Source organism: Castanea sativa, chromosome 8 (genome assembly GCF_040712315.1).
Source record: "Castanea sativa cultivar Marrone di Chiusa Pesio chromosome 8, ASM4071231v1".
Taxonomy (NCBI): Eukaryota; Viridiplantae; Streptophyta; class Magnoliopsida; order Fagales; family Fagaceae; genus Castanea; species Castanea sativa.
This window is the reverse complement of record NC_134020.1, coordinates 49,316,110-49,329,697: the sequence shown is the minus strand read 5'-3', so window position 1 is coordinate 49,329,697 and position 13,588 is coordinate 49,316,110. Positions and strand designations below refer to the sequence as shown.

At 35.2% G+C, this 13,588-nt stretch overlaps 1 protein-coding gene across 1 annotated transcript; it reads right to left on the bottom strand.

Moving 5' to 3' along the window:
• Positions 1 to 1,879: 1,879 nt before the first annotated feature.
• LOC142607637 (uncharacterized) lies at positions 1,880 to 8,055 on the bottom strand. Its single transcript, XM_075779202.1, has 9 exons — positions 7,872 to 8,055; positions 7,587 to 7,706; positions 4,885 to 4,987; positions 4,676 to 4,735; positions 4,124 to 4,186; positions 3,794 to 3,994; positions 3,593 to 3,704; positions 3,255 to 3,469; positions 1,880 to 2,186 (listed from the first exon to the last, which is right to left on the bottom strand). Exons 2-9 carry the CDS (start codon positions 7,694 to 7,696, stop codon positions 2,094 to 2,096), a joined length of 957 nt encoding a protein of 318 aa, XP_075635317.1. The 5' UTR covers positions 7,697 to 7,706; positions 7,872 to 8,055; the 3' UTR covers positions 1,880 to 2,093.
• Between the last annotated feature and the right edge of the window lie 5,533 nt (positions 8,056 to 13,588).

Here is a 13,588-nt window from a genome sequence, read left to right as displayed (position 1 = left end):
GTATTTCAATTTTGAGATTGCATTAAAATTTAAATAACTGGGTACGTGCAATTTCCTCGGCTCTAACTCTCAAGGAGACAGAAAGAATTTTTGCTCAATTTCATGATTTCATGAAATAAAATATACGATATTAGATGGACATCTTGGTCAATATATATCATTTATGACAAATCTATTGGAACTCTCACTTAGGTGGGCAGAGGTATGGACCCGTAATGCGTTTTCTGGTATCAGCAGCTATAATCAAGAGTTTTTATGGAATAATATACCAATTTCATTGTTCCAATGTTATATACATAAAAAATTTGACAACATTTTTTATACCTTTTAATTTGATAAATTTGTATTGATTTTCATCTGAGCCCACAACTAATATAATTTTTTAACCTATCAATAAGTATCAAAATCTCTCATTTTATTGTTGTTGCAGTGCTATCTCATCCTTTTTTCTTTTTCTTTTTTACTTTGGGTTTGGAGCAAAGACAAATAAGAGGGGAGCAAAGACATTACATGTCTAACTAAAGATTTACACACAAATAGCCTTTCTCTATATCTAGCATGTGTAAAAAATATTTGTTACTCACCAAGCCAAATAATTAATTTGTTATTTTTGCAGGTGAAATAGAGAAAAGATACTTGAAAAGGAGAAGATGATGTGACAACCAATGTGAAATAAGTTAAAAATCAAAGTTAATGCTCGCTTGAAATGAAGAACATAATATGATAACTAGTGTGAAATAAGTTAAAAATCAAGGTTAATGCTTCGATGGATGTCAAGTGACAAATTTTTAAGGCATCTCGAAGTAGTTAATAAGTTGCCTCAGATTAATAGCCAGTTACATCGAGTAGTTATAGAAACATTGACACAAAAATACAAGCCAAATTTTTGCAACTCATCTCATTTCAAGCTACCTGCAAACATTAATAATAATAAAAATGTAGAGAAATTGACCAAATATGCAAGGGATCCGTTCTTCCTTGTGATAGCATTTCCACTCAATGATTTTTTGTAATGTTACGCTTGAATTGTATAAATATAAATTGTAAAGACGTTTTAGTGTGCACTGAATATAGCTACTTTCTATGGACCATGAAAATGCTATGATATGAAATATGGCCACCACTTTTCCCTGCCATGTCCATGAGAATAGTATGTTATAAATTGCCAATTATTAGAATATAGTGACTTTAATTGTTAAACAATTATTGTGATATATTTTCTCTTAATAAATAGGACTCAATATGTGAAATTTTTAACCAGGTAGGTAAAGTAGTGACAAGATTTAAACTCAATTCCGTATTATCAATTATTCCGAAAAATTTAATTCTTAGAAAATAATGAGTTTAATTAGTTAACCATCATTCTGACACCATAAACGTTCAACTTTAGTGCAATTTCCCCAAAATTCGAGTCTGGGCTATTACCTTGGGACCTAGGTAGTGTGACATATGGCATGAGTCCATTGAGTAAACTCAAAATTAAGCATTGTTACAACAGTGTAACAATTCAAAATTGGGTATGGACGACAAAAGAACCTTTGTCATTCTACATATTAAGGGCTAATACATGTCAGTCTTTGCATGGTCCAACAAACAAATCTTTTATAGGGAAAAAAAAAAAACACAGAAAACTTCCATGTGCTTACTGCTTATCATTTATTTCCACTATGAATATTAAATTACAGGCCAGGTTTCAACCGGAAATATTTCTAACATCCACAAATCAATTTTTTGTTTATATTATTCGTTGGTCTACCCGATAAAAGCTCATAAATATTTTAGAATGGAAACTATTACGTGGCCCTCGTGGCCGATGAGTCATTTTGTTCTATCCTATTCAAACTGCGGATACTGAACCTACTTCAGAAACACATCACGCTAAACCCAAAAATAACCTCAATTCGTTTATAAAAATAACATGACTCTCCATTATTTCCAACATGATATAATGCTCTTGAGCAAGTGAACAAATATTACAAACTAACATCCCTGCTCGCTGCAACTGTATATCAAACAACTACTTTCACCAATGCCCCAAAATATAAGACCCAGCACCACAACAGATGGGTATATTATCTTGCACGAACAACAAATCAAGAGTCTTGGGCTGCCTCAAATCTTGTTGGAGTGTCAATGCCCATCATACAGCAAAGACCTGATATTAAGATTATAAGCAAGACGACACCCTGAAGCATTGAAGAATCGACAGTGTTAGAACTTCATAAAAGTAATTGTGTAAGATAAGAACCAAATAGATCAGTAGAACCAAGAACATCACTAAATACACATAAGCAGTATTTAAATACTATGTCAAGCCATAAAACCCGACTGTGCATAGTGCATATATTTTGCCCACAGACGGTCCTCAAGTCTGGAAAGAAGGCAAAGGATGGTTGTGGTAAGTTGACAATTAGCATAAGATTTAATAACTTTACTATGAATTGATCAGCTACAGGCAACCTCTAACTGGGACACACAGCATCAGACCTTGGATGGAGGGATGTGGGTAAAGAAGTTAGTCTAGGAGAATAGGATTCAAAATACACTTGGAATATATCGTGAAACTAAAGGAGATTGTACAAAAAATGACTAGTAGGAGATTAAACATAGTGTGCCTTTGGAAGACTAAGTTGGCAGATGAGAAATCTAGAGAAATTGAACTAGATTGGTACATACATGAAAGAATATTGTTATGGGCATCACAATTGACCCACCCTCCCAATCTAGGAAGAGCTAAAATAACATTAATAAAAGTAGTAAAAATGTTCAAGGAGACGATAAAAAGTACAATTTTGGATTAGATAGAATGGTAGAAAAGAATTCATGTGGCTACACACACACACACACACACACACATATATATATATATATATTTTTTGATAGATTATAAGTACCACATATAGTCAGAATAATGATAATTATTTTTTATCTCATCTGCCTGAAAAATGCCAAGGTCCAATAGGAATTGGAAGATTCCCATCCAGTTAAAATTAAAGCTTAGTTGAGTTGTGTTAACGGATTGGAAGATGCAGCAGCAGGAAGCAACTAACAAGCCCATGGTTCACTGCCTACCAACAGTTCCTACTGAAGCTGTTCTCGCCATGTGGGGTTAAGTTAAAAACAAGTGATTTTAACAATATTAGTGCAAAAAAAAAAAAATTTCTAAGCAATTTAATATAAAATAATATAGGCAAGTTGCCTCTGAAATAGCTCTATAGGGGATCATGGTAAAAATGGACAAGTCAGCAACTTACAACTAGAACTCCCTCCAGAAGTGATGATTTAAACTGGCAAACTCCATCACAGGTAGAATTTCCTGATTTATTTCCCGATGCACCTTCAGCAAGAAACCTTTCAATTTCCCGATAAGCAGGATATTGAATTGAGCTAAAGGGATCTGAAACATAGAGAGCTGCATATTTTGCCCCAGACTGCTCCACAGAACTGATAAGCTCAGAAAGAATCACACCTGCAGATTTGATCATTATAGTCAAATGACTCTGCCAGACTAACTTGACTTATGACACAGATCAAACAGTTCAAATTAGTAATATCTTCTAACAGTCGTAAAAACAGTTTTAACTTAACATACTTTCGGATTGTGGTTGGTCAAGTTCTTTCAAGTTACCAGACCCTCCATGGCAGAACACAACCAAATCTGCTTGCCCATTTTGCCTCTTTCCAATCCTTGAAACCAGATAATCCTGTATATGTGATGGGTTATAAAGCTTCATACCATTGTCATAGACCCCAAAATGTCAATATGTCACATAAAAACCTCAAGTTAGTTTACATGTACTGAGTGCAGGTCTGCAATTTTTTGAAAATTTCCACCCTTGACAGAGCATGATTCCAGGAAAGCAACATTACTGATATCCAAATCATGCCCACATGTTTCTGTAAACCCTGAAACCAACAAATTTTCCATTGTCTCCTCCTCTGATGCAGCAACATACGGGAATGCCATGGAAAAATTAGATCTTGTGAAAGACACCTGTTCAAGCACATGGAATGCTAACTATCAAATCAGAAATTTGGAGGATTTATTCAATATATTGGAATCCTGAGTTATAAATTTCTAATAAACAGAACAGTAAAATGCAGTTGGGAAAACTCAACTTACCTTGAGCAAGTCTACAAGAGCTTGGTCTGCATGTTTATTAGCTGAAATATCCATAGATTGCAACTGCAGCGAGGAAAGGGAATATCATTAAATCACCTCTATAACTTCTTTCAGAGAGTTGAGCTTTATCAGCATAAAGCATTACGTAGGTTAGCCCTATGACTGGTTCTTGGAAAATACAAGGGAAAAAATCCTTTAAGATGTTCTCACAGTGTCTAGGATGGAAGCCAATTTTAGAAGTTAAGGAATGAAATTGACAGAACTAAATGTATATGATCACAACTATCCCCCATTGTTGAAGGACCAAAAGCATAATTTGGCCATTATAAGTATATAAGATGTAGGATATACAACATAGCTAGACTCATAATATTCAACTTTAATTACACTAGTCATGAATAATTCACTAAGTGGGTGTATGTTATTCTTATAAAGGAAACAAAGTTAAAACGAATGTCAAATGGAAATGGGAATCTCAGTGGCAGATTACATGGTCAATTTTTCTTTAATAGGTTAACATGATAAATTTAAGACAATAAAAAGATTTCTTACCTCTCTACCAACAAAGACAAGTGCTACATCCACAGAGTTCTGAAGTTTCTTCCCTGAGCACTATGATAATTGAACAATAAAAGACATAAGAATATATTCAAATGTTAGGAAATCAAGAGCACCATAAAGGAAGAATCTACTTCTCTTTTAAAATTTGAAGAAATGGGACACTATTATAAACCAAACTGATACTCTAACTATCAAATTACCAGTAAGTTTGACCAGCCACCTTCAGTCAGAACAGACCTTGCTAGATCCTTTGAAGAGATGGTCTGATAATTTACTGCATCCTTAACTACATTACTTGAGAACCTAAGATTAACCACAAGAAACATAATATCAGATCCTCAGTCATGGTAGCAGTAAAACAGAAAACAAAGAAGATGGGAAAAGAGCAGCAAATTATGCTCAAAGCAATAACAAATTTAACAATGTCCTCAAAAACGAAACATAAAACCATTGTTCTGACTAATATAAAATTAATGACACCAATAAAACACATGGCACACGTGAAAGAGGGCATTCTTTTCGATGTTTCAGGAAGTTTGACAATGAAAAAATTCTAATTTAAAAATAAATACAATAATAAATATCTCCTTCAAATGCTCAAATCCCAAAGTGTGATTTATTTTTGGGGGTTGGGGGGGAAGGGGGTAATACAGAATACTTGTAGGACAAGGATCTCCTCCAACTTACTACGTGGCGATTTGCTATGTGGCAGGTTGGAGGAAATTTCCCCCAAATTGGTTTGAAGGTAAACTTGATCCATACTTGAATGCTAGGGATTGTCCCCATTATTATTACTAAACTTGCTTTATTTATCCAAACAAATACATGACCATAATTAAAACAACCAAATATTTATGAGGCACATAAAGGATACTCTTGATATTATGGTGCTATGTGTAACATTATGAAACAATGCTATAACATATTTTGGACTTTTTTTTAAAAAGGGGATCTGATTTTAAATGTTGGAAGTGATCAACCTTCTTTGATCTTAGTACTCAATTACCAGGAACAGAAAATGCAAATTGTTATAAAAAATACTAGACTATGGGCATTTTACACTTCTTCTGATTAGCTAATGAATAAGTCAAGTACATCTCGTATTAAATATAACAAATTCCAAGACTTGCTAAAATATCTTTTTTTTGATAGGTAATAAGAATACTATTAAATCAAACTGAAAACATATAAAAGCCAATACAAGGTGTTCATGACGGTGAACACAAGGAAAAGCAACAAACAAACAAACAACAACAAAGAACAAGAAAAAACTTAAAGTGCAATGCTAAGAGAAGAAATAAACTCAATCATAGTGGAGCAATCCGAGAAGGCCCAACATCTAGACCAATCAAATAAAGTCTTCTAGCATAGAGCTTGTAATTGAACCAAGGATTTCTCGGTATCCTCAAAAGAGCACCGATTTCTTTTGCAAACCACCTTTATGGCCTAGATCACTACCATTTCACCCACACCTCTTCCTAACAATGTGCCTCTCCTCTTGCTAAAATATCAATGGGTCCATTCATAACAAGGGCACTTTAGAAACATTCTTTACAAACCATCAGAGGTGTGAAGTTGAATTCTGAAGATTACCCTATTAACACTTTCCAAATACTTGATGATAATTGGATTGGTATACCCCCTGAGGTTTCTCTCCTTTAGTAAACCCTAACTGCCACTTGACAAATTCTAGTCACTTGTGGATACTTAATCCCCTACTTCCCCTCCAAGTTAATTTGTTATTCTACGGCTCTCAAACACCAAAAGCCCTAGCCCCGAATGTAGCCAAAAGTGAAAGTTTTTATATTCTTATATATAAATAAGAAAAGGACTATTTAAAGGAGTTATCTGCCAGTGTCAACCATAAAACACATTTGTACACAACCAATTACTTGTCTCTTCGATGTCCATAGCCATTATCATTGTGATTTTCCATTTTATTTGGGGCGTCCAAAGCGCAAAACTTTTGAAAATTGTTTCTCCTTCTTATTAATGGGGGGTTTAGGAAGAAAGCTACATGAAATATGATGACTCCTAATGTCTTGCTTACATGTGGGATAGATGCAGGTTGTTTTTCGAGTTTACAGGCCTTGGTCACGATGGAACTTGAGGAAGACAATTCTTATATATCCAGACGATGCAGTTTTCTACTTACTATCTGAAGTCACTTAACGTCATGTGTGGACAACAAACCACAGGAAGAAACCAAGGGAAGAAAGAAAATAATGCACCAATTTCTCCCTTCGAAAATGAAAAAGATCATGATAATAAGCTGAGTATCTTATCATACCTACAATTACTTTTACAAATGCAATTTCTGACAAAATGGCAATATTATATCTTCACCCAGAAATTAATTGGAGAATGCGTCTACAGAGATATTATAATCCCATTTTGTTCGGTTACTTTATAGATTCATTCCATTCCTGATCATGTAAGGAACTTATTCCCTAAGGGTATATAGCTGACAAACAAACTCCACCCATTCTTATACGAGGAGGGAGAGCTCCTATAAGCGAGAGCTCAGCTCACAAGAGTTCATTACTGATTGTCCCAAAAACTTAAGCCGTTAAGAAATGGTGAATTTGATCATTAAACCGCAACTCTACCTAGGCTGCCCGACCCAACCCGTGAGATTTTTATATACTAATTATCTCAAAAGAGCTTAAGCTGTTAGGAAAGAACGAATTTAATCATTTAACTATAATTCTAACAGATTGACAATTACACACAAGCGTAATCATTTAATCAAGATTAAAGTAATTCTAAGATGCTTAAAAGAGATTAAATGTGCTGCAAACAAAAGGTATGATCCCTAATCTAGTGACATAAAAAAAAAAATTAAAAAAAAAAAGATTGGTTCGAATCTAAAGCTTCATTGAAGCTCAGAAAGAGTGCATACTGATCATCATGAGGCGACCATAGAAAAGCCGGTGCGGTGTTACCATGAACCTCAGCCACTAACAAAATCAAGCCATAAACCAACCCTACCACCACACAATCTGCTTTCATCTTCGTCCTACTGCACCACACAAAAAAATAAAAAAATAAAATCATTCGATTAATATTAAGGATCACTATCACTATTATTATGAATTCATTCAAAAAAAAATGGAAAATTCACTGAATCTTAGATCGGAATTATGAATATAAAAGCGCAGAAATGAAAGATAGATAGATCGATTACCAGAGGAGAAGCAGAGCCGAGATTGATTGGCTTTTTGAGATTTAGGGCTGGGGTTTGCAAATATAACTTAGATTTTGATTCGATTGGATTGAAAATTTTTATTTCAATTCTTTCTCAAAGAAACGAACAGAGTGACATAACAGGAAAGGACACACAAAAATTAAATCGACTTTGATAAACAGACAAAGCAGCATTTTGCAACCAAGCCCATATACTTCTTCGTTATTTTTTTTTCCTTTTTTTTCTTTATTGTATTATGATTTAGCCCCTCCATTTATTTGATTTGTTTTTTTTGGCCAAAATTATAAATATACTCCTTGGACTTAGGTCAATTGCAAACCGATGTTCTATGTTTTTATTTTTTTTGTTATTGACCTTTGAGCTATTATAAATGATAAAATTGACCCTTTAATCTTAATTCTCTCAATTTTGAGGTACAAAAAAGGTCATGTACTACTACTATGCACATTAGTGGATAGCCATGTGCATATGCATCGGTATAATTTAAAATAATCACAATTATATAGTTTAAATTATATATAGTATTAGCTTACATTTTTTTAAAAACATACATTTCTAAAATATGTAATGTTTTCCCATGATATATATATATATATATATATATATATATGATTTAGAATTTAATTGATTTTAGAATTTTTGATTTTTGCATCTAATAATTCACTTATTACAAAAATTAAAAATTTAGATAGACATGTGGTAAAAAATTTGACTCTAATTGAAATTTAATTTAGAATTTATTTAGATTTAGACTCTTCAATTTTTACAATTAATAATTCACTTTGCACAAAATTAAAAATTAAATAAGACACGTGGGGTAAAATTGATAATCCAATTCAAAATCTAATTGAATTTTCTTTGAGTTTTAACTATTAATATAAATATATATATGGCCTTTTACTATAAAATATTCATTTTAGAACAAATTTAAATTTAAATTATATTCAAAATTATTATAAAATAGATAAAATTATTTATTTAATATTAAAATGGATGTGTCAATTTTGTCATTTCTAATCACTCAAGGGCCAAAAACACAAAATTGAAAGTATAAGAGTATTTTTTATAAGCGATTTAAATTTCAGGCTGTCTTTTTGTATTTTGCCCTAATTTTTTTGGTTAAATACAACAAGGTTTACAGAGGAAAATCTATGATGAGTGATGACTATGGATGAGTAACTCAAGACTCAAGAGCAATTCTCTCAAACGATTCATTTATTTATTTATTTTTTTTCTTTTCATTCAAATTTTGGTTGAATCAAATGATACGTCTCTTGCGAGACAACACTAAAATTATTGCGTGCTTGGTTTAACTTTTTTTTTTCCTTCTAAATCTTATTTTGCTTTATTTGCTTATTTTGTATTTTTAAAAATTTACTATTTGTTTATTTATAACTTTTTTTTTAAGCTACAACCCATTTTAAACAAATATACAAATCAAAATTTTAAAATTGTTGGAGTCAAAATGCAAAAATGGTTGGCCATCTTGAGCCCAACACAGCAAAATGTTTAGCTTTTTGCTGGCTTCTTTAGACCACGGCCCACGGACAGTTTCTGAGTCCACTTGTTTGAACATCTACCTGGACTAGTCTTTGTTAGCACAATAGCACTGCCCATCTCCAGGCCAGCCCATATGCACTTTCCCCTAGTAGACAAGATTCTTGAGAAATTTCATCCGAAAAGCTCACTGTATGAGACAATATCTCACCATCAAGGTCCTGGTGCTGCATTGATATTATCCATTGCTGTCATGTAGTGTGAGGTCGATGAATCCACATCGAAAATCCTATTTTTTTTATTCCGCAAAGAAAAAATGAGAAAATATCTCATGAGACAGTCTTATAAGACCTCTCTCATAACATAAGAAACTTGTATATATCATGGGAGAGATATTTTATGAGACCATCTAATAGAATGAATTTTCCTTGCCACACTCACTGTTGTATCTTTCAATTTTTCTTTCTGCTCCATATAGAATTGCTTCTTCCAGATTGAATTCCATATACACACCATTCTAGATGCCACTTGCTTGCCATATGTTTCCAATTTATGCACTACATAGACATCCTAATAAGGTTATTCCAAGTGGACCAAGTCTTTGGCCAGCTACCAATCTCTTATTTTCTTTTCTTCCTTCAATTTTACCTTTTCTGGGAAAAAAGGAAGCTTCATCCTAATTGATATGCCACAACCACTTAATTGGCCAACACAAGCCAAGCCGTGCTTATATGGTACATAGTTGTGACTTGTCAGAAAATGACAGAGCAGAGAGCAGAGTCTGTGATTCCCATTATGGGAAAGAAAACACATTATTGAATTGACATTCAAGATTGGTGGTTGGCAAATTGGCTACAGCTGTTCGATAAACTATCATTTTAAAGTGAGGGATGGATTTCTTCATGTCGATAGTGTTAGGATTGGAATATCAATTCATATCTTCGTGTCAAATGGTTTAGTTACAATCACCTTTTTTTATTTTTTTGTATTTCAATTTCAATTGTAATTGTATCCTGTCATTGAGGATTAAGTTGATAATAAGTGATCAAATTGCTATAGAAAGAATTTTGGTTGAGTAAAATTCACCATGTCGTGAGTTTTTGAGCGAATTCATCAGAATTCAAAAAAATCAGTTACTCAAAATGTTTCGTCTAAATAAAACCCACACAAATCTCAATTGAGCGAGATTTTTTTGGAAAATCAGTATTTATCTTTTCTCGGTTATTTCTGTGGCCAATCAGGCCTCAATTTATGACACCTATATGAACGAAAATAACACCCTAAAATCAAAAGAAGAAGCAAAGGATATTGATCCCCTAGAGAGAACCATTTTAGTCTTCCTACCTTCAACCTCTTCAAATTGACAATTTTGAGAGGAGATTTCACCCAATTGGGTGAAATTTCCTCTCAAAAATGTCAATTTGCAAACACCTTTGATCATCCTTGATTGTATTAAAATTGTGCTGGAAACCTTCAAGTAGCCTTGGAATAACCGAGAGATCGAATTTGCGATCAACAATAGACTTGCATCATTGGATTACTTTGAAGAGCTAGAACCGGCTAGTGCAACCTTGTTGCAAGCAGAAGTGAGGAGCTCATATACAAATATGATTACTTATATTAGAGGTTTTGTAAATTGTTTTGTATCACAACTATCTTCTTAGTGGATTTGGTGTTTTGTTTGCGGCTTTGGAGTGTTTTTACTGTTTTGGTTTTTCATTCCATTAACAATTCATCATGTTAACATGCTTAAGTTGTGGTTTGATTGCTAATTTATTGTTGTGTTCTTATTTAAGTTGTGGTGTGATTTTTATTTTATTTTATAAGAAATACTCTCATTTTATTAAATTGCAAAACAGTACATAGCATCTTGAGAAACTAAAGATGCAAGGAAAGGAGGACACTCTTCCATCCAGGTTACAAAAGAGTCAATATTCTTTGCAAAAACAGCTTAAGCATAAGCTGGCCTATTTCCCTGTCGCCTCACATGGGATGATTGGAAAGTACGAAACGCAGGAAGTTTAAAGCAAAAACTTGAGACCACGGTAGAGATAGAGACCGAGGCATCCGTGGGGTTCTCCATAGCATGGCAAACTAGCGTGGAATCTAACTTGAAAATGACATCTCTGACTCCTATGTCCCATGCAAAAATAGTGGCTTCATCCATTGCCTTTGGTTCCGCCTCCAAAGGATTCAACAGAAGAGGGAGGCGTTTGCTTAAGGCTGCAACAACAAATCCAAAGTGGACCCTAATAATCACACCAACGCCGATTATGCCAAGCTGGGAGAAGACTGCAGCATCTACATTAACCTTGTACTAAGGAAACGCAGGTGGGACCCAATGGCCATCCATGGCTTCTTTGAGCTGAGTAGGGAGCTCGTGTCAGAATTTCTTGCGGAGTTTGTCTTGCTTCCCCTAGGCGGGTTTTGTTTCGGTGATTTGTTTGTCTAAGAGATTCAAGGAGAGTCCAAGTTTCCTCACTTTTGCTAGTTTCGGGATGCCCGTAGAAACCTGTCAACCTCCAACATATTCCTCTCTTTTCACAAAACACATGAGCATCATTAAACCAATGTGAAATTTTTTTGACATGTACCTTTGTATCCGGTTTCCACAGAAGAGTTAAGCCACCACTTTGACCCTCACTAGAGACCACGAGACCTTGATTGTAGTCCCAGTTTTGTTTCTTGGCATTCAACTGATCCGTGGAAAGTTTTGTCTCCATTAAGAAGACACAGATGGGAGCTTCTTTTTTTCCATGCTCTTTTAAGAGCGTTAACTGTTCGAGGGTTCCCAAGCCCTCGACAGTTCCAACTTAATACACTCGTTGAACCCGGCAATGTTGCCAGGTAGCCACCGCTAATCCTAAATTGTCTGTCTCAAGATTTTCCAAAGTACGTGGATCATCTTCAAGTTTCTGTTTCTTGTTAATGGACGTTGCATGTGCATGGGACTGTTCCTCGGGCTTGCGTTTTGGTCCAGCCAAGGATGAGTTATGTTTTGGGTCCATAGCTTTGTCCTCGGGTTTGCTTTTTGATCCAACAGGTGGGGATGCATGTTTTAAGTCCAGTACCTGTTGTGGAGGCCCAATTATTTTCCATGTACCTTGGGATGGGTCCAACTTCTTTTTTGGCCCATGAAAGGGCACGTGTATATTATCTTGCATGTGCATGACTGGGTATCAAAAAGTTGACTGTCACAATACTGGGTTGTTAATGGGATTTTGTATGCATGGTCAGGGGGAGAAATCATGGGGTGGTTTCCTTTTGTGGTGAGGTTAACTTAGGAGAGAAAGGGTAGATATTTAAGGCGGTATCAATTTCCAAGATATGGGTGTTAAAAAGATTTGTGTCAGCCAAGATTTCTATATTTGTAGGGACAGTGTGCGTGATTTGCTGCGGAAAAGTAGGTGGGTCCGTATCGGGGTGGGTTGTGGAGTGTTTCAGAATATCGGGTTCGGTCTCGGATGTGGTTGGTGCAGGTATCAAGCTGGTATGGATTATTCGAGTGATGGGTTTTGTTGCTGCTGTATTTATGGCAACGGTCGGCGATGGCGTGGGGCGAGGGGTTGTGGTGGTCCACTAGGGTGTTTGGGTTGTGGCATAAGTTTATCGGTGGCCACTTGGGACTGTTGAAGGGTGTTGATGGGAGCACGTAACCATGCGTCGTATTGTTGCTCCTTGGTGCGCAGAGTTCCGCCATTGTCAAACTAGAGAGTACAGTCCTTCTCGTCATGGTTGAGGAGTCCGCACAAGTAGCAAAATATCGGAAGCTTCTCGTACTGGAAACCACCCATTGTGCTTCTGCTTCACCGATGCTCACCATTCTTCCTCGACACAGAGGTTGGGTGATATCGAGTTGGATTCGCACTTTGAGGTAACGACCTCGGCATTCTCCAATAGATGACGTGTCGACGTGCTCAACGATGCCTAATGTTTTTTCGATAGCTTCAGCGGTGGTTTTATTCATGCGACGGAGGGGAAGATTATGCATCTAGACCCAAAAAGCGATTTTGTCGAAAGTGGCATCATCCATCGATTCCTCCCTTGTTGTATATAAACCAATAAGATATTTGTCAAAGGTCTAAGGCCCTTATGCCAGTAGCTTCTGCGGATCAGTTTCATCATAAAAAATTATGAGCATAGTGTTGGATCCCAAGTCTCACACTTTGAAAGTCCGAACTAAGCGCCACATACTCTGT